Raw genomic sequence first — 27,886 nt, 5'->3', positions numbered from 1 at the left:
TTTTAAGTGCAATAAATGCTTTTTATTGTATGCTCATTTCAATGAGTAACATTTAGAAATAATAAGTTCACATAACAGTAACAATCTTATTTTACAGCGTGTACATCATTTACAGCCACATAACACACAAGTTTAGTAGATTTTTCCAAATTTAGTATTCTGAAGTTAAGAAAGATAAAAAATTTATTTTCAAGTAACTGATTCTTATCTGGTGCAAAAACAGAAAGGTGAATATTACTTAAACACAAAGCCACAATATACCATGAAGAAAAATTACATTTTAATTATGCTGAACAGCTGAATATAAACTAAATTAAGCCAACTAAAACTTAAAAGTACACATCATATCCATTACATTTATGAACAGGATTTTCATTAAAATTCCCTACACCAGCTTTTAATATTAAGCGCCATTTTGATTTGCAGCATGCTAACACAAAGCGTTGTTAAAGGGATGCATATTTTAAATTTATACACTGTAAACTGAATATCCAACTCCAAACTCTATTGGCAGCATATTTTCTGTTAAATACTGCATAAATACCACCTCATTGAAAATTTATGTTAAATATGGTATATAGATTTTAAAAATCAAACTTTTCAATAATGGCATAAAATTGCACCTTTAAACATTAGAGCAAGTAAGACAAACAGTCATACTTACTAAAACTGTCCTAAAAATTCTAAATACTTTAATATTTAAGAAAACTGTTCTCTCAATTTAATATTTAGATAATAAGAAACATAGTTCTGACTTTGTAATGTTATAGTTGCATCCAGTTTAGAAAGCCACATTTGACTCAAATACACTTTTATCATATATGCCATACTGAATCTACTTGAACATCAAAACTGGAACCTTATTTCTTATATTTCACTTCATATTTCAGCACAGAATGCTATGTCTTAAACATCCTATCCCGTGATAAAATATCAGCAACTCTGAAGTGCTTTTTTTTTACTAGTACTGAATTAATATAACTTGTTTTCTCAATGAGATTCCTTGCAACGAATACATAAAACATTTGCCATTTCTGGAATCCAATGTCCAGGACAATATAAAAGGTTCAATGACTAAGTGACTGATGGATGACTGCACATTCTTTTCCCACCCCATTTTGAAAATTGCATAAAAGTGAGGCTGCTTGGTACAGCAAAGCATTTCTACATCGTTTATGTATTTTCCTTTCAAAAACACTTACTTCTAGTATGACCAATCAAATAAGGTGTCTTAACATTTCTCCCTCTATAGTTTAGTTATGCATATAATATTGTTAATACAGAGTTAAGTTCCTCTGCAACCATCCTATGGTGCTTCTTGAACTCTTTAAGTAATTTTCAAAGGGCTATGAGATTCCCCTTCTAATCCCAATATTTTAAGATCTCTAATACAAAGAATGTAAAGGTATGACTTAATATATCAAGCTTTGAAACCAGATAAAACAGCGAAATTCTCCTTCCAAATAGCTTATCTTATTTTGTAAATAACTCCTTTCCTTATATTGATCTTACTATATAAGAGTCTCCTTGTGGTGCCTCATTATATGCTGATTCTTTTCGGATGGTCTTCGGAATCCCTTCTTGCAGAATTCACACCTGTGTGGATAGTCTTTCGTATGTATTGAAATCACATGTCGTTTAAAGCCAGATGCATCTGTGGTGCTGTATTCACAATATTCACACTGGTAAATCTTCCTTCCGGTATGTGTCTTCATGTGCTTTTTGAGCTCATTCTGTTGTCTGAACCCTCTCTTGCACCGTTTACACTTCAATGACTGATCCTTAGTATGAACTGAAAGAATATGACCACTAAGAATAAAAGGATCTGATGTTTTAAAGTCACAATGCCTACACTGATGAATCTTCCTACCCTTATGAATATCACTATGTTTTTTAAGCTCTGAAGGACGATGGAAACCTTTATCACAGACTTCACATTTGTGAGGAAAGTCCTTGGTATGGACAGATATGATGTGCCGCTTAAGGTCACTTGAGTTGGTGCTCTTATGATCACAATGAGGACACTGGTGTGTTTTATGTCCTTGAAACAAATCCAGATGGCGTTGAAGCTCTCTCTCATCACCAAATGCTTGAGGACAATGCTCACATTTATATGGCAAGTTGCTACCATGCTTAGACTTAATGTGAGTTTTCAGATTTGATTGATCTGCACACCTGAAGACACAAAACTGACACTGATATGGCTTCTCACCGGTATGGGTTCTCATATGTTTCTTGAGTTCAGAAGGATGACGAAAACCCTTTCCACACTCAACACAAACATGAGGAAAATTCTTGCTGTGAACAGCCAATAAATGTCTGTTTAACAGTCCTTGTTCGGCAGTTTCATAATCACAGTACTTGCACTTGTGCATCTTCGGCTCCTTGTCCCTTAAGATGAGTTTATTTGAACTTAGTGGACTAGCTTCTCTGTATCTTCTAGTGTATTCTGTAAATTCATGGGTTTTATCAACTTTGTTTATGAGCTTATGGCTTTCTAAGTGGTTATGGAAACTCACTTTCTTGTTAGTTGTAAAGTCACAATCTGTACACTGGTATTTCTTTCTCATCAAATGATCGGGATGATTCTTCATGTGTCTCTTTAAGAATCCCCTGGATTTAAACTTTTTTGTGCAAATGTGGCAAGGGTATACTGTCAAGGGCTGTCCATCAGGGCCTATTATAACAGCTGGATGAGGGAAAAAAAGAAGTTATAACATCTGATCACACTGCTTTAAAATATTTTGTAAAACAGGCTCCTAAAACTAGCTGAAATTCAGTATGTGGAAATAGTAGTTAAATAAAAGCCTTATAAGATAAAATGCATATTATAAACTTTTTGTAGTAAAGTTGCTTACTGAGAAATGAGTGGCTTTCTACTGTACACTACTTATCTATGGTATGAAATATAAAAAAGAGGAATAAAGCACCTTTATAATCATATGGAATTTGTCTTTAAAATATCTCTTGAATAAGGAGGAAATAAGCACTTTAAAGCACCAACAACATACTGCTAAAATTTAATACCAGATCTGGAGAAATAGCATTTGAGAGCACTTTTTGCTTTCTCAGAGGATTTTAGTTTGGTTCTCAGCTTCCAGATCAGGCAGCTCATAACTACTTGTAATTCCAGTTGCACTGGATGCAACACTCTCTTCTAGCCCCCACAAACACCTGCATACATGTAGTGTACACATACACACACACACACACGCCAAATTAAAATAAATCTTAATCTATCTATATATAGTTTATATATACATATATACATACATATATGTGTTTTTAGTTATCTATAGAATATACAGGGCTATATGGGGGGATAACTACCTTGCAAATATTATCTTTCCTCCTTGTATTACATAAAACTGTACATCTCAAATTACTATACTATTCTTTAAACATAAGAACCTTACCTGTTTGCCACTGCCTTGTTTCTCCCCTTCTCCTCTTCTTGATTTTTTGTTTAAGTACTTTATTTGTGTTAATGCTATCACAAATTTGAAGGAACTGTGCTGCTGTAGTGCTTCTGTTTTCTAATGCTGAGTCAAAAGTGTTTCCTGAAAACAGTTCAATCACATATATTTATTGTTTCAGGATTCTGTTAGGTAAATTACTTGATGTGACATGGTGTTTAGTTATGGTATTAAATTTAAGAAAGCATACACATTTTCTCATTTTCCTTAGTTTTATACATATCCTCTTGTGCACATGCAAGCACATTGAGTAAGACAGTACACAAAATTAAGTTATTTCACATGAATATCCTAAAGGAATAAACTGGTAAGATTAATTTAACATAAGAAACTTTAAGAAACCATAAAAAATAAAAACATCAGACCAACTTCTTATGAATAGAACCTGATAAAGTTAAATGGATTCAGCAAAGAACATATATAACCAAGTGAACTGTTACAGTCATGGTAGTTATATGTAAAATAGATGATACATGTGTTTTATGATTTCAAAGTTACTTAGATTGACTTTGGGGATTAAAATATACATGGCAGGTAATTTGCTGCCATGTGATCAATGCATACAAAATAAACTCTTTAATGAAACCAATTCTCATAACTCTATCATATCATACAAATACACTGTAATGGTTTTAATGAGCCTAGCCCTCATTCAATGGGAATATTTGGTTCCCAGTTAGTTGAACTGTTTGGGAAGGCTAAGGAGCTATGGCCTTATTGGAGGCAGTGTGGCCTTGTAGGAGAAGGTGGGGGTGAAATTGGAGGTTTCAAAACCACACCATAAGCGCAAGTTCCTCTCTGCTGGCCTGCCTGTGGATCAGGATGTAAGTTCTCATCCCCAAGCCTACTTGTTTGTTTGCCTGCTGCCATGCTTCCTGACATGATAATGTACTAATCCATTGAAACTGTAAGCAGGCTCCCAATTAAATGATTTCTTTAATAAAGGACGCCTAGGTTATAGTTTTTCACAGCAATACAACTATAAATAAGTCGGATATTAAATTTTAACTCTATAAAACTGTCAGACTAGCATATATGCTGATATATGTCTTCTGTTGATTTCTATTAAACCTACATTAAAATTTTAGAGTCAAATCCTGCCCAGTAGAAAAATAAACAGAATGATTATATATATTGTCATGATTAAAAAGTCTCCTTAAGAAAAGTAAACTGACCATGGAATAATACTAAATAGAGTATACTAAACAAGAAAAGTTATTAAGCTGGGGTTAAATTTATGATATATTCATGTTAGATGTTTGCTATAGAAATTAAGGCAGTCTCACTCCAAGAATGACATTAATAAATGGTTGATATGAACAATTGTTCTTTTTCTCTTCAAGTAATTTGTATTATTTTTCCATCGCAACCTTTTATGGTCCATGTTGTAAACTGTCCAATAATTGTACTATCAGGGAAACCTAAAATGGATTTCATTCACAAATTAATACAGTATTTATATATGTTGGCTGTTAAAAAGAGGAAAACTTCTATATAGCATCTATAATAGGTGAAGTCCAACTAATATGCCTACAGACATAAGCTAACATTTTTATTTAGCAAGTAGTATATAAAACAAAACATAATTTATATCTCATTTATAATGTTCTCTTACCTGTTGCTTGACAGTCTTCATATCTTCGGGAAACTCTTCTTTCATCTATAGAAATGAATTAGTTATGAACTGATATACTGCCTAGAGAAACTAACAGATCATATTTTAATCTATAAAAAATTATGTTTGCCCCAATTTCTCAACGAAATAAACTTGTTTTTGAAAACTTACCTAAGTTAGACAATATCCTCCACTGAAAATAAGGACTACTGTCTACCCCATTAGAATTGATAACATCCAGAACAGTTTTACATTTTAAGTGAAACTGAGTAGCTATTTCAGCAGAGTACCCCTTAGAAATGAAGATGTTCAATACATGCATGACTGTTGAATGAATGAACCTTTGAGAAAAACAACTTTTGATAAATTAATGCACTGTACATCAGAGGTTTTTAATGTATACATTACATAAAAATGAGATTAACAAAAGATAGAGTGTGGTTAAGAAAAAACTTGATAAATGAATATATGTTCTAAAAAATTTGTTTTTTCCTAGAATCTTAGTTTTTTTATTTATATGTCAACAAATATAATACATTTTTGATAAAGGGGAAGAATTAATTTTGAATGGATACTCCTATTAGGAAAATAAAGCATGTTATGATGCTCACTTATACAGGTAGGATTTTGCACAGAGTGTAACAAAAATTCATTAAATTAGGTTTAGTAGTATAAGATTGTGATAAAAAAATTATGTAAAATAATTGGAGATGAATCAATTCACAGCAGAACATTTTATTCTATTAGCCAACACAGTGGCATTATGGCAAAGAATATTTAATTGCTCAATGGCATAGCAAATGCAAACTAAGGTAAAAATACTAGTGTCCTACCATATGATGTTTTATTAACATCAGAATTCTCAAGCTGAATCTCAAGGTGTGTTCCTTCCTCTTCCCCTATAATGATTTCCATGTACACTTCATTTGATATATCAGCATGACCTAAATTTGGAAATAATAATGTGGATTTTGCCCTGTGGTCCTCAGTCCCAAAAATCCCTAGTAACAATTACCCATGAAGAATATAATAAAGATTCTGGCAGAATGGTTTGTATAAATACTTACCAACCTAACATCTCAGTGACAGGAGATCAACCAGTTAGCCCATCCACTGCTAAATCCAGATAGGCCAAAAATGCTTACTGCCATGTGGAGAAAACACTGGCAGGAGAGTTAGACAAGAATTCAAATTCTAGTACTGTAAAGGTCTTGGGCAACTTATTTTCTCTGAGCCTTTATTTGTCTTACAAACTGGAATATTAGTTTCTACCTCAGAGATTAATTATTAAAGATAAATGAAATTATCACACCTAAAGATTTTTTAAAAATGTGTGTGTGTGTGTGTGTTGTGTGTGTGTGTGTGTATTCCAATGTGAGCTTATGTGCAGTACATGTAAATCAGAAGAGGATGTTGGATCCCCTGGAACTGGAGTTACAGGTATGGTTATAATCTGCCAGACATAGGAACTGAAACTGAACCTGGGTCCTTTGCAAGAGCAGTAAGCACTTTTAATTACTGAGCCACTTCTCCAACTCCAATTAAACAGGTATGATTACACAGATAAACTGTGTACTATAGGATTCAATTTCTACATATTTGTGAATTTCATTACATCAAAACAGTAAACTCTTCATCTCTTTATAACATATTATTTGAAATGTAAAGCCATGTATCCTTATCTAAGTAATACATTAATGCAGAATATCTAAAAAAAAAAGGGCCCTTTGCATGAAATGGCTTATTCTTTTTAAACTATTTTTTTTTTTTTTGGTTTTTTGAGACAGGGTTTCTATATTGCTTTGGAGTCTGTCCTAGAACTTGCTCTGTAGACCAGTGTTGCCTCCAACTCACAGAGATCTGCCTGCCTCTGCCTCGGCCTCAGGAGTGCTAGGATTAAAGGCGTGTGCCACCAACGCCCGGCTTTAAACTTTGTTCTTATTCAGTACATCTATTGTTATCAATTGCATTTAACTTTTATATCATTGTTTCTTATAAATTATTGCAGTGCCTTTTTTTATCTTACTGATATCATCCTCTTCTTGGGAAGAATCTTTAACAGCCATGTAAACCATTTTCTCTCGCTGCATTCGGCTCTGGTCAAGCACTCCAGCTACAGAATGTCCACTGGTATATTCACTCTCTGTGACAATTTCTGTCCCACCTTTAAAATTAAAACACATGTAAATTAGAAATATATTATGGGATAAATCTCTGAATTAAATGCTAGAAGTAGTTCTAAAATCTAAAATACCTGCCTTTGTCATCAATGCTCTCAAACACTCATCACAATCCTTCTCCTAATCCCAATTATTTTCGTTTTAAAGTTTTCTACCATAATAAGTTTCGTATCAGAAAGAATCTAAGAATGGCATAATCCCAATTCCCACTTTATACATAAATATTCATACACAGTTCTAGAAATACACTAAGAAGCCTATGAACATTTTTGTCTTTTGAGAATTTTAGAATCATCTCCATGAAAGATAAAAATTCTAATGTCTCTTATATTGTGGAATTAAAATAGCTTTGTACCTATTTCAACATCATCTTCAGCCTCTGCTTTAAATATATACACTTTTATCACTTCTGAACCAAATCCATCTTCTTTAACATCTTCTTGTGAGCCATCACTACCGATTTTTAATGGTGTGTTCCCCATATGCTCTAACTTCTCTCCCACATCATCCACTGCAAAATATAAAGGAAACAATTTAAGTCAAAAAGTACCTCTGACATTTAATGAGTGTTAAGCATAATGGGAAAATAAAATGTTTTAACCACCTACCCACTATATTCCCTTAGTGTTCTATTATGCAGTCACTAAAAATGCTGTTTCATGAAAACAATACTCAAGGTAGCTATATCACAGGATCAAAATTACATAAAATTATTTTAAATTACAATAAATTACCCAAAACATGTTTCTGTATAGAAGCACTGAAATTTAAAATAGCAAACATGTATTTAAATAGGCTCTATTTCTTAAATATGACATGATTTTGGCAATTTATGAATATCTAACTAACAGCAGTTCATATATCATGGTCCTGTGATATTAATGCTATCCTTAAAACTATACAGAATATGATTTTAAAGTAAGTGGTTACTTCAAATTTTGTGTCTTTGTCTTTTCGTATGTTTTTATATTCACTGAATCATCAGGCTTTAGATGAAAAAAGTGTAAGTAGTTCCCACTTAGGTATTCACTTCACATGCAATTATGAAATAAAGCATAGACTGTATTTTAAGAAAAATCCTTATCACCAAAGTTTGTAACAGAAAAATATATGCATCATCAAATAATTTTACATAAACATCTCAAATTAAAAACCAGTTGTTTCTCAAACTAATTTATCAAGTCTATTATCTTAAACGATGAAATAAAACATATCCAAATGATTTTAGTTAAAAAGGACTTTTCATAAATGATCATGAAAATATTACCTAACAGCTCAAAATTCTGTTGAGGCATTTGAAGAGAATCTCAAACCAAAAATTTTGTGCGTGTATAAAATAAACTTTGTTTTAAACTCAGAAAAAAGATAATACCTAACTGCATGGTACTTTTTCCTTGTTAAAAACCTGATGCTTCAGGGCATATGAAAAAAAAAAAGCCATACAGAAAAGCAAATCAACCATATTTGAGACTACTACTAAAGATTTTCAACATACATATACAATTTTATTTTGTTCTATAGTTTCTGAGGAAGATACAATATGTCACATGAATATTCTACATAAACTATGAAATATATCCTATTAATAATCTTACAACAATCATAAGTTATATTCAATATATTCTCTACAATTATTGTATCTCTAACATTTTAATTTCAATCCTGTTCCTATAAAAACTAAAGCATAATCTAAACCAAAATTGTGTAATTACATATTTCAGAATACCACACATGAAACACTAAACACTGAAGCCTCTGAATATATATAACAATTTTAGAACTATGAAAAAATATAATAAAATGCATTAAAGAGCTATAACCTTGGTGCTTGTTAAAATTTCAGGCAGATCCTAAATGAGTCAAAAATCTACATTTTTGCTAGTTCAGTTTCAAGTTTGATATGTCATGAAAAATGTTTTGTCCATATGAAATGGAAAAACTCACTTATTTAAATATAAATGTTTCCACTTTATTTAAAAGTTTAAGAAGCTAGCACTCTAATAACACAAGAATGATCTAAATATTTGTATTCCATTGTAGCTCCTAATCATACTACTGTATTTAGCAATTATGGGGTTTAAAAATGTCATGAATTAAGATGATGAGCTGTTTAACAGTTTTTCTTATAAATATCAAATAAAATAATGAGGTCATAGAAATATTAAAACAATAAGTTAATTTTCAAGTAAAAATCATTTGGTCATTCATGGACTTAAAAATGGGATTTAAATAAAACTTTTTAAAAGTCCTAGTTCTAAACTGTGTGCCATAATTTTAGCTATAAATATTGTAATTAGAGTTGATATGCCCTTATCATTTTTCTATTGGTATTCTTTCTGATTTCACTTCTACTTTTAAAAAAAGCTTCATAATTTGAATGTTTAACATACCCATTGTTTCCTGCTTAGATTAAGCATCTCAGAATGAATAATTTTGAAATGGATGAAGCAACTGAATTTGTTTTGCATTTTTAGCTAATAAATGGTAATTATTTTAAAAGTGGTGTGAACTTGGAGTATAGCCACCAGCTTTATACTAATATTTATTCTGTATTCTTACTTACAGAAAATAAAACATTATTAATGTTAAAGTTTTACTAGGAAAAAAATGAATTAAGAAATACATTCTCACATATTTTTTCTTCTTATTTTTAGGATGTAGAGCTGGTTTTATGTAGCCCTAGCTTCCTAGCTATGCAGACCTTTCTATGTGGGCATGGGGCTTACAAACTTCCTACCTTGCCTCTCCAATACTGAGATTACAGCAATGTACCACCACTTGTCTTTCAGGGACTGTTCTTAATATAGATAAAATTAAATACTTAATAGACTCAAGCTTAAATTATTGCTTATTTGTAGGCATACACAATACTACTGCTTCTGAACCCAACTTTAAGTGAGCAACATAACACCCCCACAAAATTCTATTTGCATTAAAGACAAGAACATAAGTAAGGTACATGTTTTGCCAGCACTGAAAGACTGGAAATATTCGATATTCATTTGTAGATCACTGACCCAATTTGATTAAAACTTCATTTTACCAAAATATACAGTACAATACTCATTCTAAAAAATGATTAAAATACAATTATATCACTTCCCTCCTCCCTCTTATACCATGCCCATCTCATTCCTCCCCAAATCGATGGCCTCCTTTTTAAAGCTACAAAGGCTTTTGAATTTGCCCGTTATGGTACATAAAAATAAAAAAATTATGTTATGGCTATTATATAAGTATGCAATATACTGATATATCATTGTGATTAAACAATAAACAAAGGATCTCCTCTATAATGCAGAGAAAACAAAAAAAGTCACATTTGAATTTTAATAGCATGCCATGCTCAAGTATATATCCAGAAGAAATGAATATATACCACCACAAAAACTTGTACACGTTTTTCCTATCATCCTTATTTATAACAGTTAAGAAGTAGAAACCAATAAATTGTCCACCAATGATGGTAAACTAAATTATATATATTTATAATGGAATATCATTTGGTAATAAAAAATGAAAGCTACAATGATAAACGCTTTGATATGGATGACCTTTAAGAAACCCTAAGACAGAAAGGAATTTTCACATATTATACAATTCCATGTACATGAAATATATATGTAAAATAAGCAAACTTTATGAACCATGTTTACTGTTGCCTGGGAGTGAAGAGTGGGGAATAACTTTAAGAGCATACCAGGTTTAATTTTAGCATAATTAAAAGTTTCATATTGGTTGAAGTGATAGAAATTCTACTATTAATATATGAACAAACAATAATTTAAATACCTTATTAATTTTGTAGTATAAATTGAATCTTGCTAAACTATTCATATTGTTCACATTGCAAAGCTATAAACATTATTCTTTTACTCTTAAAATTGGCAAAATTTAAATGACATTTTCCTATATGAATTCAATTTCATAAATAAAAGTCCTATTTACACTACAGTGCATCATTATGAAGGAGATTCCTCATTCCAGTGAAGTTTTTCACACAGGAAATGATCATCCATAAATGTCTTAAATATGTTAGATTCTTCTTATAAAAATAAGAATTCATCTGGAACTTTAGGCAAACATAAATACTGTGTATTAATTTCAAAGTTACTTAGCACAAGTGGACAATGTTATTCATCTGGTAGGATAAAGAAGTTGTGAGGTTTGTTTTAAACATGGATTCAATTCAGATGCACCTCAAAATGAGTTAAAACCAAATCTTAACTCTAATGTCCTGTTACTTAATAAGATTTTTTACAGGAATATTTAGGGAAGCTAGATCTGCTTGAAACATTCAGCTTCACCCCTTAAATATTTTGGAACGTCTATATTTTGGGGTAAAAAAGTAAAGGACCTCTTGATTTAGAATGGAGTTTTTAAAGGCAATTTATTACATAATACTTGACTCAATAGCCACCAGACACCAAAAGACAATGAAATGAAGATTAAAAAGATGAAGAGGGGAAAATAAAATATTAAGAGTAAACAGTTCAATTATGAATATTATAACTATTCAAAACAATAAAAATGTGGGAAAATTCTGAATAGTCACACCTTACATATTTTCTATGATTTGTCTGTACAAATTTTTATGAAATAGTTCTAAGCTGGGCTTAATAGCACATGCCTAGAATCCCTGCACTTGGGAGTATGGATAGGAAAATCAGAGTGCATGGGTAATATAAAAATTATTTAGTGTTTGTGTATGTGTATACATAAATTATGTAATACAATTTATTAGCACATACTACATGTACAAACATCTATTTCATTATGACATTTCCATGTCTCTCTCCTGCCATCTTCTTACTTTTCCCTTCTGCTTCCAGAATCCTAATACTCTCCATTTTATTTTCATTTTCTCTAGTGCACTCACCACTGTAGATTTCATATATGAGAAAAACCACATGCACTGCTTGTCTTCGCTGGACTGGATTATTCACTTTACATGATTTAAGTTCTAAAGAAAAAGTTTAAACTGTTCCTGCTTCTCTCACAAATAATTAAGAAGTAATCAATCTCTAGCTTAAATTCAACATAAAACCAAAGCACTGGAGTTTCAATAACATGATAATAATACAATCTTCTCTTTAATTTTCAGTTAAATCTATTAGAGTAAAACGACAGAAATCTCTTCACTTAGCATTGTGTCTTCTCTTGCACTTTTTTCCTTATGTTTGTATGTTCAACTCTAATGTGTTAGCTTTTGTTTTATATTATTACATTTTATTATTAAAAAATAAAAAGATAAATATTCTAGCTTAAAATATTCTTAAAAGAACATTATTCTTTTTCATGATCCTCCTGCCTCTACTTCCAAATTATAGGCACAGACCATGGTACCAGACTTAGAAATGTATGTCTCTTCCTTAAAAATATTTGAAAACAAATGATAAGTCATGATAACCTATAAAACATAACATCTAAGATTTCTAGCATTACAAGTATGTAAATAAGTAGTTGCCCTAGTAAGTCACATACATGTAAGAATAAGCAGTAACACTCCCACAATTTCTTAGTAGTGCACCCAATTCTCTTAAAGAAAATGTAAATATTCATTGGCAAATTATTACCAGGCTGAGCATGATGGCACAGAAGCAGGAGTTAATAGGACCAGAAGTTCAAGGCTAGTCTTGGATACCCACAACTTTGAGGCCAGCTTGTAGTATGTAAAGCTGCCTCAAAAAAAAAAAAAAAAAAAAAAAAAGAAAAAGAAAGAAAGAAAAGAAAAAAGAAAAAAGCAGAAGAAAAAGCACAAAAATGCTTACAAAAGAAAGGTTAACATAATATACTTTAAAAATATATTTAAAAATTACATAAATCCAGTTTGTGGTTTTGGTTTTAAAATCACTAACACATACAAAACATAGAATCATGTTATAAGCACATAAGCACACATACACAGACTTTCTACATGGTGATTCCCTCCTCTGTGTTTTATTTTTATTTTTAAAAGGGAAAATATTATTTCCTAGAAGAGTTAAAAAGCCTTTACTAATTTTTTTTTTATAATTGTAGCATGATCCCTTCAAAATGCATAGAGAACATACCCATTTTTTTACACAGGCCTGTGTACACACATGTGCATTCATGTGTGTATGCTGGGGATTGAACATAGGAGTTTGGCAGTCAAGGCAAGTGTCCTACCAGCTGGACTCCTTGTTTTTATATATACCATCAAAAGCATACCATGAGATTCTTTTATTATCTTTACTGGTTGGTATGGCAAAATGAAAACAAAATAGTTCTACCTTCTTTCAAACAGAGTACTGTAAGTAGTCTGAAATAAAAGCATTAAATAGCTTTGCATAGACCACATATAAATACTAATCAATCAAAATAAAATATAAATCTTGAAAGAAAGACAGGACACTAAGTTTGTTTCAGTTGACAAAATTATAAGTTCATATAACCGATCTAAACATGTTATGTTTGAGTTCTTAAGTAAAAGTTTATTGGCAATGCCAATGCCTGTTGGTTTCTAAACACAGTAAAAACGTAAGTTACTCATTTTGATATATATATATATATATATATATATATATATATATATATATATGTATATACACATACATACATATCACTGAAATTTTGTAGCAGTTAATGTTTCTATTGAACCTTTGAAATAAATTATTTCTATTCTAAGACATTAATTGAACTTTTCATTTTACTTTGGTGTGCAATTTCAGAGTTATTAAAAATACAGGTAAACTCAAAAAGCATCTCAACACCACAGCTTTGAAATTATTTTCAAAGATCCCTCCTACTGCCTTTATGAACTATATCACTGATTCCAAAATGACTTTCCAAATTATAGAAATTAATCTCAGAAGTAACTGACTTTATGTGTCACTTACAAGATATCATTAAGTAGTCTTCAGAAGTGCTCTTGACATCATCATCATCATCATCATCTTCAGTTTTTATTGTAACAGTAGAACCAGGAACACCCCCAGCTGCTTGAATCACAGTTTCTGTATCTGAGTTGGTTACAAGAACTTCTTCTGATACCATAGTGGGAGAGTCAACGCCTGAAACACAATCTTGCACCACATGTCCCAAATGCCCATCAGGACCACTAACAAGATCAGCCACAAAAACTTGCTCTGGTACTCTAACGGTTTCTGTAATTAGTTCGGAAGTCAAGATATGATCGCCATCATCTTCCTCTAAATCTTCTTCAATGGCAACATCAGCTTCAAGTACAGCTTCAGGGACAATCACACCTTCTGTTACTACGTCAGTCTCTGTAATAATATCAGGCCCATGGACAACTTCAGCTGCAAGGCCATGATCAAGAGTTATTCCATCATCTGTGACAACATCAGAAACTAATACAGCTTCAGGAACTGAAACAACAATATGGTCTCCATCGATATGTGCAGTACCAGCCATTCCAGCCACTACAATACAAACAATTATTCAAAAAAGGGTAAAGTTATTCTATTAATAAAATATATTTAACACATACTATAAAATTGTTAAAATATGTACTAAATGTATTGATACACACATATATGTATATATAATTTAAAAAGAATTGTTGATAATTTAACTAATTTTAAAAAATCACTAATTAGGAATTTAGGTTAGAGATCAGTGTAAAAATGCCCAAAAAACATAAGTTATGCTCTTAAAAGTAATTTGTTGTCATTTAAAAGCAAAAAAAGTCATACTAAGACATCACCATACTATAATTAACACAACTAAAATAAGAAAAAAACAAAGAAATCTAAAATAAAACAAAGAAATTTATTTTTTATATGTTTTGGGAAATTAAAATATTCACAGCTATTCAGAAAAATAGTTTGGCAGTTTCTGACAAAACTAAACATTCATTTTATATACAAGCAGCAACTGCATTCTAAAATATTTTGCCCCAGAAAATGTAAAACATGTTTACACAGAAACTATACTTAAATGTTCATAATAATTCATAGCAGCTATTCCTCATAATAGTAAAAAATTAACACTATTCAAATATCAATCCATCAGCAGATAAATGATTGGTTAAATGCATGCACCCTGACACATCCTTATCACTGAATAATACTTAGTCATAAAGAGGAATAGAGCACAACCAACAACCAGAAAAAAATCTCCTGAAACGTATCCTGACTTAGACCTGTATTTAAGATGAAGAAAATAAATGACAGATGTGGATTCATCCTTAAGCAATTTACTTAAATCACCCCTTCAAATAAGGGAACATTAAAGAGGGGGTAGGAGAGTTAAAGATGTATGTAAGAACTTAAAGATAAGGTGAAGAATTACAAATTGCATTCCCTAGACTATTATCCTTAACTCACATAACTATAGTTACCCACATTTGACCCCCATAAGACCAACCCTAAAAACAATCAGTCACAGAAAGGAAAGAGGGTAAAGGGGATCTATCCTTCACCTGTGAACTATTAGCTATATGGGAGAGAAGGAAATCACTATACTTATTTGTACAACCTCTGCTGAGACCACAATGCTACAAAGGATACCTCTATACCTCATCACACAATGGCCCTGGATAATCTTGGTGGGGCACAAAGTGAAATGAGTAGACATAAACATGAGAAATAAAGTAGGTGGGGGTGAAGAGTGAACAGGGGTGGTAGGAAGTGGGAGGTGAGTGTAGTCAGAATGCAAAGGACACATGTGAAACTTTATAAAAAAGGTAAAAGTAAAAAAAAAATTAAAAATCCATGAACAAATATGTCCAAACAATAGGAAAAGAACAAGGTATATAGTTTTAGATAACAGGGATTGCCAAAACTTTGATTTTTAAGATTTGGTATTGTACTACTGTTAAACAGGATACCAGCATTGGGGGAAAATTAATAAAAAGCATGTAAGACCTCACTATACTAATTTTTCCTACTTTCCATGACCATATAGTTTTTGAAACACTGAAAGCAAAATGAGAAACACAAAGGGACACTGTTATCAGCGAACACAACATTCTACTATAAAACATAACCATAGAAGCCCCATGAAATTCTTTAACTTAAAGAAATCACTGTATCAAAAACCTTAGAATCTTTTAACACTTGATTTAGGAGAAAAAAAATCTTAACTCATACTAGACTAAGATTTAGCTTGATAATATTAGTAAGCTTGCACCAGAGAGAAAACTTTAATTTTTCTCTTGAGAAGCATAGTAAGCATCAAATCCCACTTCCATTGTAAATACTATAAGAGAAATAAACTCTCTTCATGAGGAATTTTAAGTTCTGCCACACTGAGGTGGTACAGTAAATTAATTAAGAGTTTGTGGGTCTACTTATAATGCATCATCTATAAGAAATGACTCAGTACTTAGTCTTTTTAACATAATTATCACTTTTCTTATAAAGTACTATCTGAAAGAATGTAAAGTGAGACACCACTAGAGATATACAATGCTTACTATAACCAATTCATCAGCATGTTAGTTAAATATGGAAAACCAGTTTCTACCATAAATGAGAAAAAGCTAAGAATGAAAAGAAAGCTGATTTTTCAACAAAGGTCTTATTATTGTACTGATTTTGAAACCTCACACAATTCAAGCTGTCCTCAAACTGGCTATGTAGACAAGGGTGACCTGGAACTCATGACTGACCTGACTCTGCCTAAGGAGATCTGGAATTACAAGCACATGCCAACACAACCATTCTCCCTTTTAGCTATTCTAAATCCTTCTCTACATTCTTCAATTTTCACCTAAATCTTAAATTACATCAAAAGAACATAACAAGAGACATGCCAAAATAAACAGAAGGCCTTCAACCCTACACAAGGAGCTACCTGTAACTATGGAATGTTCAGGGTGGGAGAAGTAGTACACCTTAGGGAAGAGAACACCAATTGGTTATCAAATACCAAACAATCAGTCCTGAAAATATATACACAAGTAACATTATATACACTGAGCAGGCTATAAATTAGTAATATACATGTATGAAAAATATTTATGAATATACGTCAAAGAAAAAATAGGACATGAATTTGAAAGAGAGCAAGAAGGGATGTAGGAGAGGGTTTGGAGCAAGGAAAGAAAAGGGAGAAATAAAATAATTATAATTTAAAAATAAGAGAAGAAAAGCATAACCACAACCCTACAAAAATGATAGACAATGAGAATATGTATTTAAAAACTACTTTTTGTCATTTATTACTCCAGAAATTAATAGATGAAGACAGACTAGGGTTTCAAATCCTGCATTTATACAGACTGGAAATGATAGCTTTAGTAAAGAAAATTAAATATTAAACCTATTAAATTCATAAAAATGTGGTTCTCTATATGTAAATGCTAAGATTACTATTTCATAAAAATGTTTTCAGAAATCAGTAATTTACTATTCAGTAATTCCTAATTATTTCAGAGTATTAATTAAGATTACTTTGGTTTATGATTAGATAGTGGGGAAAGATGGAAGGACAGAATAATGCTAGTGCTGTCCTATGCTCAGATTAACCTAGCTCGGCTGATTCTAAGAAAATGTAAGAAATTACTCCAAGTTCGCCTAGACCAGAGTAGGTCAAAATCAATCAAACCTAAACCAAAATGAATCCAAATATACTTCTTCATCCTGATTATATTTCTTTAACCTGAACCAAATGACCTTTAAAAACTTATACCAAGAACTAATGATTACAGCAAAATAATGTCAAAATTACTCAGACCAAAAATGGTCCATAACTTTGCTTTCTTATATCAGTTCATCTGTTTCATTTCATTAAATTTAAAAACAAATTCATTTATTCAGCTATACATGAGCGGTACTTCTTTTAAAATGCTATTTATTCAGATACACATAAGTAATATTTATTATGCACTAATAACGCATCAAGCAGCCTTATACTACGTGTGTGAGAGACAGAATATACACAATATACATATAATCATATTTAATTCTCAAAGTAAGTGTGTTATCTCCATTTTATATATGAACAAAATACATGTTTCCTTTAAAAATTGTTATTATTTATGTTCATATAAAATATGGGTAGGACCTCAGAGGACAACTTTATGAAGTGGTTCTCTCGTTTAACCAAGAACTGAAGACAGAAGACAGGTTGTTGTTAGGCTTTCATGGCAAGTACTTCACCCACTGAACCACATCCCAAAAATATATTTTAACTATATTTTAAAAGGTTACTATATTCATTCTTTGACTCAAGGTTATAGTATTATTTTCTTCTTCTTTTCCTGCTGCTGCTGCTTCTACTCTCCTAGAAGGAAAAGTTTTGTTTCTTATCCTAGATAAGTTTTAAAAGAGATACTTGTAAAATCAAGCAAACATGGCATTACTACAGTAATATTTCGAGAAGTATTAAAAGAGCTATCATATAGAAACTCATTTAAATATTTTTTTAAAATTTATTAAGGAGAACCCAATGGCATGAGGAATTTATCTTAGTTTAAAAATTACAAATGATTAGCAATCATCTCTAAAATGTGAGCCAATGATAAACATGTAACAATAAATAGTAAATTCTGAGGAAGTATTTTCCAGTTTATAAGAATTTGTTCAAAGGTTACCTGGCACTCCACTAGAGTGACAGCAAAACTAATTCTTTCTTAACAATCTGTCTTCTACTAGTATCTAAGGCCATTTTGCTACTAAGTTTCAAAGCAATACTTATCTTTGCAATATTAAAATCTTAAAACAACTATTAAACTCAATACCACTGACTGTAAGGAAAATCACTGTACTCAAATATCAGCAAAAATATATGAGACGATATTGTAAAATTTTAAATCTTAACCATCTTTCAGAACAAATTGATCTAATTACTTATAAATTAGTTCTGCCAATTTTCTATACAACATTGATCTTATAAAATGAGAACCTTACAGATTTGGAGACCTGGTTACATGGTGTTAATTTACATGGTTGTATAACTTCAAAAATTTCAAAATGTATTACTAAGGAGAAATGGAAGCCTAATATATTTTAGGACTAACCAATTGAATCATGAATAGATATATAACAAAAAACAGTAGCTCTCTACTTTTTTTCTTACATAAAAATATTTACTTCATTAGTTCATTTTAGAGAAGCCCTCAATAATTATAACAATGACAACAAAAATTAAAAAGTAGTTTTTAAACTTTCCCATCTTCTTACTCCTTCCTTAAACAACATAAAACATACCAAATCAAAACTGTTTCTTTCAGCCATAATGTGATCACCTATAATTTGTTAATGAAAGAGGAGTATGTGTTAATATGTACAGTAACATAAATAACACATGAAAATGAGTTAAAGTAAAAGAAGCCATGCATGAAAGGCCATATATTATATGACTGTATTTATACAAATTTTTCAGATTAGCTGAATCTGTAAGTTGAATTACTGGTTGTTAGAAACTGGTGGAGAAAGGATAGGCACTAACTGATACTAAGTATAAGGTATTTTATTTCATTTTTATATGTATTTAAAATTTTGAGATTATAATTGTAGAATAACAAATGTCTGAAAATCGGATCAATGACCACTGTATAATTCCCTAATTGTACTAAAACATGGAATTATAAACTTTAAAATAGGGTCTGAAGAGATAGTTCAGCAGTTAAGAATGCCTGCTGCTCTTCCTTGGGGCCTGAGTTCAGTCCCAGCACCCACTGTAGGTGGCATATAACTGCCTGTTAACACCAGCTCCAAGGGATCTCATACTCTATTCTCATTTTCACAGGACCAGCATACATGTAGCATATGTGCATACACACATATACATACAAGTAAAAATAATTACTTTAAAACTAATCGTAAAACGAGTAAATAGTATGACATATGAATTACATCTTAATGAAAAATAAAATAATATTTGTATAAAAGTAATTCAATATGTAGCTCCTATTTCCAAAGCAACTAAAAGTGAATAAAATATCACAAATAGAAAAACCTCAAGATGCTTAGGTTACAAAGCTAACATTTAAAATGAAAATTTGTTTAGTATATTGAAATTAAAGAATCCCTCTAGTCTACAGCCTAAATTCAAATATAAGTGGTTTTAGCATTTTTAAAGCTTATAAACTCCCCAGCCAAGAATTTTAAGGACAAAAAATAAAATCTCTCTATCATTAACTTTGTTCCCTTTCATTTATAGTTCTTCCTATGTCACTTTTTTCATTACTGTGATTTAAACATGAGAGGAAAATTAAGAAGTCTCATTTTTGGCTCACAGTTTCAGAGATTTCAGCCTGTTTTCATTGGTATGGGAATGAAGAGAGAGAAGCTGAATGTCATGTCAGGGAGTATGTAGTAGAGAAAAATCAGCTAACCTCATGAAGAAAGGTTAACAGAAAGAGACTATGCCTGTGGTTGCAAGCATTCTACAGTCTTCCTATTTTATTGCCTCTAGGCCCCTAGTCTGTTAGATGGTGATACCCATTGTGTCAGGTGAATCTTTCCTCCTACTGAATCCTTTACCAAAAACACCCTAAGAGACACACCCAATCATGTGCTTTTAATAACTTTAAAATCCTCTCAAACCAATCAAGTTGCCAACCAAGATTTACTATCACAATTCTTGTACTTTCTTACCAACCCCAAATCATTTCTAAATCATCAATAAATAACAAAGCTCACTCATCTTTTAGGAGAATAAATCCATGACTCCTTTATATATCACTTTAACAATAATTTCAATCCTTACTAAATTCAACCTTGAGGGACCCAGGTGTAATTTTCAAAAAAATGTCAAAGAATCACAGAACTCAAGAGAACCTCAATATCATTTAAAAAGTGGATCAGCCAAGTTTATAACCTAGTAGCATCATTGTCAAGACTAGAATATAGTTCCTCTAATTTTTATTACTATGGACTTTAAAATGGGGCAGCAAATGGCATATTAAACCATGCTTAGAATAGTACCATTTTTTGGTGAAGCAAAATATCGCTATTTGTAGTCTCCATCACAGATTTCAGCTTTGTCAAGTACACATGACCCTATGGGTCCCGTGTCTTTCTTACAACCATTTATCATTTCTGTTTTCTACTTTTATTCCTATTGAACCTTCAAATCTAAGAGCCCACCCTTGCTTCTTTTAATTTAGATAGCACCATCTCTTCTAAAAGTCAGACCAACCTTCCCAAAATTTAGTTTCTTTCTAGAAAATAAATGTATTCTTAACATATTTATCAAAATAATTACTGCTTTAAGGCTACTGAAAAAAATGGATATAGAACTAAGAATTCATTTATTAGGACAAAAAGGGAAAAGGTGGTGGGCTCTAAAAATTGCTCAGTAGTTAAGAGTGCTTGCTGCCCTCTTAGCGGACCTGAGTTCAGTTCCAAGCACCCATGTCAGACAGCTCCAAGCCACCCATAACTATGGCAGCAAGAGATCCAATGCCTGCTTTTGGGGCCTGTGGGTGCCTACACACGTGTGCACATGCACAGACACTTGTGCGTGGGCATATGTGCACATACACACACGCAAATCTTTTTAAAAAAGAAGTGTATTTTATTGGCAATAACCTTGAGGGAATGATATCTGAACATAATTCCCAAATATATGATTTACCTTTATCTCTTTGTAATTATCTTAACCTTTTGTATTGATAGAAGCAGCTCCCTTTCCAGCTTTAAGAACAATGCAACTTAAAATGTATTTTAGACAGGTGTTTTAACATTTTCTCCATCTGAAAACTAATATATACGATCACAATATGATGCAATTAAGCAGTATGCATAGTGAGTTTTTCATTTCTAGCAAAATATTATCTTTACATCTCAAGTTTATTTCAAATTTCTTACAAACTATATGATCTTAAATATACTGTTTATATTTGCCTTTAAGAAAATAAGCTGTACAATTTAATTTTTCCAGTAAAGGAATCATTTCAGTGTAATTCTACTTCCTTGTTAATTTTTAATATATTCTACTTTACAATCATAAAATACAACAAAGAAAATGCTTTACCAAAATCCTGCATAATCATGGTATGGGCCATTCTAGCATCTGAAGTGTGCAATCCAAGACTTCCACCACCTGAATCCATCCTTAGCAAAGTTCATTCACAAATACCTGTAAAATAAATGGTTTGAAAAGGGGTTTTAAAACATTTATCTCCAAATCAGTCATTTTGAGAGAAACACAACAGAAAATATGCCTTACAACCAGTATGCATAACTCATTACAAAAGAAAAGAAAACCCAAAACTGCTTAGATGCTGTATGTGAGAGCCATACATAAAAGAGGCAGGTGGAAGTAAAGCCAAAATACAGAAAATGAGGCACAGTTATGGTGGTAAGCCATCAGAACATGATAAAAAGCAAAAGAACAAAACTGGAAGACTGAGGTCCAGTTAAAATATGTGTAATAAATAAAATGAATGATGACAGATTAATAGTTTGGATGTTTACACATTACTAGAGAACTCAGATGTCTAGTATTAGTGACTTTCATCCAGTAGCTTTCATCCATTTCTTCCAGACCCAGATCAGTCCTGCAGTGAGCTCTGCAGATATTGTGTTCACCTCTGGCTCCTGGGGCTCTACTTATAATGCAAAATGTTCTATCACAAGTTTCCCTGGAGTTCTTTTAACCAGTAAGGACTTCTGGCCTTATTCTGCTACATTCTCTTGTCTCACAGTTTTGAGGAAATCATGAAACATGACTCCTTTCTAAATATGGTAACGATAAGACCAACCACACACAAACATTTAGCATTGTTTCTTTCTGCATATCATTTGCTTGCAACTGTACAACTGATATTTTCCAGTAATGATTAATAACACCAAGCTATTCTGGGGAAGTTTTTAAAGCAATAGTTCAACCTTTTTCATTTCCTATATTAAGACAATCAGACACTATGGAACAGAAAGTCAGATGTTGTCACTCAATATATTACTTATAATTGCCTATGTGCATTGCTCCAGCAACAAAAGATTCTAACCAAACAACCAAAATTGTGCAAATTATAAAAAGTATTTAAGTTATTTTCACTCAGAAGTGTTTGTTAAATTGAACCACAACACACAAGGGTTATGTCCTTAATGAAAATTTTAGAACCATGCCTAAGCCCCACCTTCTGTAATGCTCTATAGCTACCCCACAGGCAGAAGAATATTGAAGACTAACTCCTATTTAAACACTTGAGTTGTACACTTTGTACACAAAAATATTCTATATCAGTGGATAATTATTTCTATGTACCAAAATAATTAGGTAAATTATGCTGGAACAAAATTAGATATCTGGGAGGACTTCTTAGGTATATTTTGCCTTTCTTTCAAATTAGTATGTTTTGTTTTGCTGTCATCCAAGATAAGGACAAAGGGCCAATGGAGTTCACCACCATCAATTATCTGTAATAACATACATTTAAGTAAAAATGCCATAAGGATTTATTTTGACAGTTAAAAAATATACTATGTGAACTTCCATTTTAACATTTGCTTTCTTTATCAGATAACTATTACCGTTACAAAAGTCATTCTATAGTTTAAATTTTGTATAATTAATAAAGAATAAGTAATTTGTTAATCACCTTTACATAATTTGGTTGAAGAAACTGTAGATTTCCTTACTAATTGTAAAGTGAATTTTGAAAAATTTCTTTTTAATTTTTCCTTCAACACAATGCATTTCCTTTGGGAAAATGTCTTTTTATCTATTATGAAAATACAAGTTACATACTTAAAAGCATTTTTAATCAAATCTCTTACACAACTTAGGAATGTTCTCTACTCTTCAACTTGTAAGGTGAGGTTTTGAAAGCTCACATGCTCAAAGCTGTGTTTCTCTAAAAAGCAGTCAGAGGGATGCCACCACCAGGACCCCTCCCCCCAAAAAAGATTACTCAATATTACATTTAGAATTAAACTGCTTAAGTCAAATCTTCTTTAAATCATATACTTAAAACACCTTCATTTGGACAGTAAAGAACAACCATGGACAAGGTGTATCTTTGCCAAATCCATACAGAAAAATCTACTCTAGCACTCAATGAAGTGTGAAAATTGCCACATACAGGGCAAATATTATGGAAGTACCACACTGTATAGACAGCAAAGACATAAAGTGCAATACTTCTTCGGATATATAAAGTTTCAATAGATCAATAAATAATGTAAGGGGACAGCAGTATGGAATTTAATAACCGATAGGTAGCTAAGCTCAGTCTTCACAAGAGTCTACCACACACGCTTATGGAGCCAAGATAAACCAAGCAACTATGCCTCAAGTACACATCCTTCTATCGATGCACGGTAAACAGAAAACCCAAAAATCAGATTTTACTCTCATCTTTCTCTTCTAAACAGCTCGTTCAGGGGCAGGCTTCTCTGTGATGTCAACAGGGCGAGGGACAGAAGAGAAATGGTAAGGCGGCTGAGCAAGAGAATGGGAAAGTAGTATTCGCAGAGATAGACAAAGGAGCCCTGGCAAGTAGCAATATTGCAGCTTTGGACGCAGCACTCTTCCCGCAGAAGTCTCCCTTTCCCACGACCGTGCCAAGTTTCAATCATTTCCAGCCGAACGCACACACGTGCCCTCTCCGATGTCGCCCAGGCGAACTGATGTTCAAGGGAACGAGAACAAGAGAGCCTTCGTCGCGGAAAGGCGAGACCCGACCAAGGAGGAGTCCCCCGCGGCGCCCTCCCTGCTCTCCCGCGGCGCAGCGGTCACTGGCGCTGCCCCCACCCCGCGCCGCCCAGCTGCTCGCCGCCCCTCGCTCCAGCAGCCCCGCCGTACGTGGGAGTCCGCCGCCAAGCAAAATGGTGGTGTTGGAGCCCAGGCGACGGCTGCCGCACACGGCACCCGCCCCCCCCCCCCCACACACAGACCGGCTCTGACGGCTCCGGATCGTCGCTCCCTCCCACGCCCGGCCCCGGGCCGCCTGACTGGCTGAAGCCCGCTAGCCCTCAGGCGTGCCGTGCCGTGCTGTGGGCTCAGGTCAGCCGCTGCTGCGGGCGGGCGGGCGGGCGAGCGAGCGAGCGAGCGCAGCGACGCGGGGCGCGGGCGAGAGGCTCGTGGAGGGGGGTCGCTGAGAGAAAATGCCAAGAGGACGCCACACTCTCCACCGTTTTGTTTTCCGCCATTTTCCTGTCACCCTAAAGCACCGACGGCCGAAACGACGGCTTTAGCTCCCCCCGGGGAGGGGGGGACTCCGGCCTAGGAGAGGAGGGGGCTGGCTGAGGAGGGGACCCTCTTGCCTCCGTTTCCTGGCCTCGGATGGCGGCGGTGGAGGAAGCCGGGACTCGGGTGGCTGAGGTAAAAGCTCGGGGACTAGACGCCACTTCCATTGTTCCTTTCGCCCTCCCCGAGACGCTGGGTGGGAGCCTCTCCCCTCACCGAGACACGCTGAGCGTGGCAGAGCTGGCGCTCCCGAGTTTCTCCTCGGGAGTCCCCTTACCTGTCACCGCCGCCGCGGGCCGCCACCGCCACCGCCTTCCCCGCCGCCAGACAGACTGAGGCCGCGCTCTCAAGTGCCGCGGGGGGCGGCAGCCACGGACCTGGAAGGTCCTAGCTTTCGGGTTTCCGAGGTTCCGCAGCCCGAGCCAATCACAAGCTACTCTGCGACTGGGAGGCGCGCCGCCTTGTCCCGCTTTATAGCGCTCCTACATGCTGAGGTTGCATTACGTCACGCAACCCTTGCTGCAGGGTAGGGGGCCAAAGGGGGAGGGCGCGCACGCGCGCGCGCGCCGCGGCGCCGACCGTGGATCCCGCGCTGGGCTTGTGCTCAGAGACCCCGCGGACTAGCAGCAAAGGCTGCGCTGCCGGTGGAGGAGTGCGAATGCGCAAGCTCGCATCTTGGGACGTCCCTGAGGAGTTTCCGTGGGAAGATTTTTGTTTTCTAGGTTTCCCAAATGACATGAAGAGAAGGAGGGAAAAGCAGAATGACCCACTCGCTCAACATACAATAGATGTTGCTTGCCATTTAAAAATGTGTGTGTGTGTGTGTGTGTGTGTGTGTGTGTGTTACCCTGGAGGACCTGAATGTGTGTGTGTGTGTGTGTGTGTGTGTGTGTGTGTGTGTGTGTGTGTGTGTGTTACCCTGGAGGACCTGACAAATTAGATATTGACTCTCCACAAATAAAGGCTATATATGTTTTGCAGGTCCCCTCCATTCCCCACTCTATCCCTTTTATAAATGGAGATAATTCGAAGAAGTAAAAAAAAAAATCAATTAAAATTAAAAATGCAGTTTTAAAAATAGAAGAAAAAGATAGACAAGAGAACTAAATGAAATGAACCCTAAGTAATTTCCGACTGTGACACTTTTAGCTTCTGTCTGTAGAAAAGTGGAAAATTCGACGGGTGTGCCAGAAAAGGTGATGAAATGAGACAGGAAAAGGAGATATGAACCAGGTTGTACTTTTAATACGCCTTACATTCTGAGATTTAACCCTTAATTATATATTCATTCAGAATCTATAATACTATTTAAACAGGGAGAAGACATGTCCTTTGTGGAGGGGGAAAGAGTAACTCACTATTGAGAAAATAATCTGAATATTTAAAAACAAAAGATGTTATACCTCTAGAGATTTTTTTAGATGTCTAGAAAGATATGACACTCTACCAACTGACCAGAAAGCAATAGTCTTTCCCCGAAAGGTACCAGGTAATAGATATTTTAGTTTTGAAAATAAATACTAATAAATATTTCTCCGTGGTGCTGGGGATGAAACCCAATACCTCACACAATCTAAGCAAGCACTCTACTTCTGAACTATGTATACAAACCAAGGAAATATTTCTGAGGGCTGCAAAGTCTGTATCACAACTATTCAACTCTCCTATTGCAGCCCAAAGCTGCCATAATTTGTACACAGTGAGCAAGGTTGTTTTCTATTAGAAATTTATATATATTGACATTTGAATTCTATTCCATTCATTGTGTTTTGAAATCATGTTTTGGATATTTCTTTAACCATTTAAAATATAAATCTCCTTTCAAATATATATGTCCAGATTTGGCTTGTGGGCCATGGTTTTTTTTTTTTTCATACTTTTAGCTGTCATTTCTTTACACTTCTATTTTCTTTCCTAGATGAAGAAATGTGTTTTAATGAGTGTATATGGTGACATAGTTCTGTACTTGAAAATATGTCAAATACTGCTTACTGGTCTTTTACTGTGACAATTCCAACTGAAAACTTAGAAAAAACTTTAAAAAGAAGTGTTTTGTGTGCTTGGTTGATTTGGGGTGTGTGTGTGTGTGTGTGTGTGTGTGTGTGTGTGTGTGTGTGTGTGTGTGGAAAGAGAAAGATTCCATTTCATGAATGGCAGCACTGTGGTACATCCTTGCTCTTTTTTCCTTAAATATCAATCAAAATGTCATGAGAATTCTGTCTCTTTAACATCTGTAGAATTCCCCAAACTTTGGCCAGTCTATCATCCTTTGTTGAGATTCACATCCCTTCTTATTTACATTACTGCAAAACTATGATAAGCAATTCTTTTGTGTCTGTTTAGTCATTAACACTCAAAATACCAAGTTTCCAAGCCAGAAGAATGTCTAGAATTGAGTATCGAAACTCCATTATTACTTCACTTGAAGCTTTCAGCAAGTGAGCCCGTTGTAATTCTCTTCTGACTCATTTCTCATCCCTATAACTCAATCTAATGAAATAGAAATAATGCAAATAGAATCAAATCAAACATAAAATATACTC

General features: G+C 33.8%; 1 protein-coding gene across 4 annotated transcripts; it reads right to left on the bottom strand.

The window, feature by feature from the left end:
• Positions 1-25,863, bottom strand: Znf711 (zinc finger protein 711). 4 transcript variants are annotated; one of them, XM_051179461.1, is made up of 9 exons: positions 25,621-25,863; positions 22,185-22,289; positions 14,132-14,677; positions 7,627-7,782; positions 7,118-7,255; positions 5,925-6,035; positions 5,092-5,136; positions 3,417-3,560; positions 1-2,689 (listed from the first exon to the last, which is right to left on the bottom strand). In XM_051179461.1, exons 2-9 carry the CDS (start codon positions 22,261-22,263, stop codon positions 1,512-1,514), a joined length of 2,397 nt encoding a protein of 798 aa, XP_051035418.1. In that variant the 5' UTR covers positions 22,264-22,289; positions 25,621-25,863; the 3' UTR covers positions 1-1,511. The 4 variants fall into 4 exon arrangements, with proteins under 4 accessions (XP_051035418.1, XP_051035422.1, XP_051035421.1 ...); XM_051179465.1 differs by lacking the exon at positions 5,925-6,035 and having other exon boundaries at positions 25,621-25,861; XM_051179464.1 differs by lacking the exon at positions 22,185-22,289 and having other exon boundaries at positions 25,621-25,679.
• Positions 25,864-27,886: the final 2,023 nt, after the last annotated feature.

Source organism: Phodopus roborovskii, unplaced genomic scaffold, assembly GCF_943737965.1.
Source record: "Phodopus roborovskii unplaced genomic scaffold, PHOROB, whole genome shotgun sequence".
NCBI classification, from domain to species: domain Eukaryota; kingdom Metazoa; phylum Chordata; class Mammalia; order Rodentia; family Cricetidae; genus Phodopus; species Phodopus roborovskii.
This window is presented reverse-complemented; position numbering and strand designations above follow the sequence as displayed.

What these genes read in the sequence shown, in the direction of transcription:
- Znf711 (XM_051179461.1), bottom strand. Translation starts at nt 22,263, where the DNA reads ATGGATTCAGGTGGTGGAAGTCTTGGATTGCACACTTCAGATGCTAGA. An exon ending in CCAAGAAGAGGATGATATCA is followed by an intron (nt 6,036 to 7,117) that starts GTAAGATAAAAA and finishes TTCCAAATTTAG; the next exon opens with GTCATGCTGATATATCAAAT. An exon ending in TGAAGACTGTCAAGCAACAG is followed by an intron (nt 3,561 to 5,091) that starts GTAAGAGAACAT and finishes AACTGTTTTCAG; the next exon opens with GAAACACTTTTGACTCAGCA.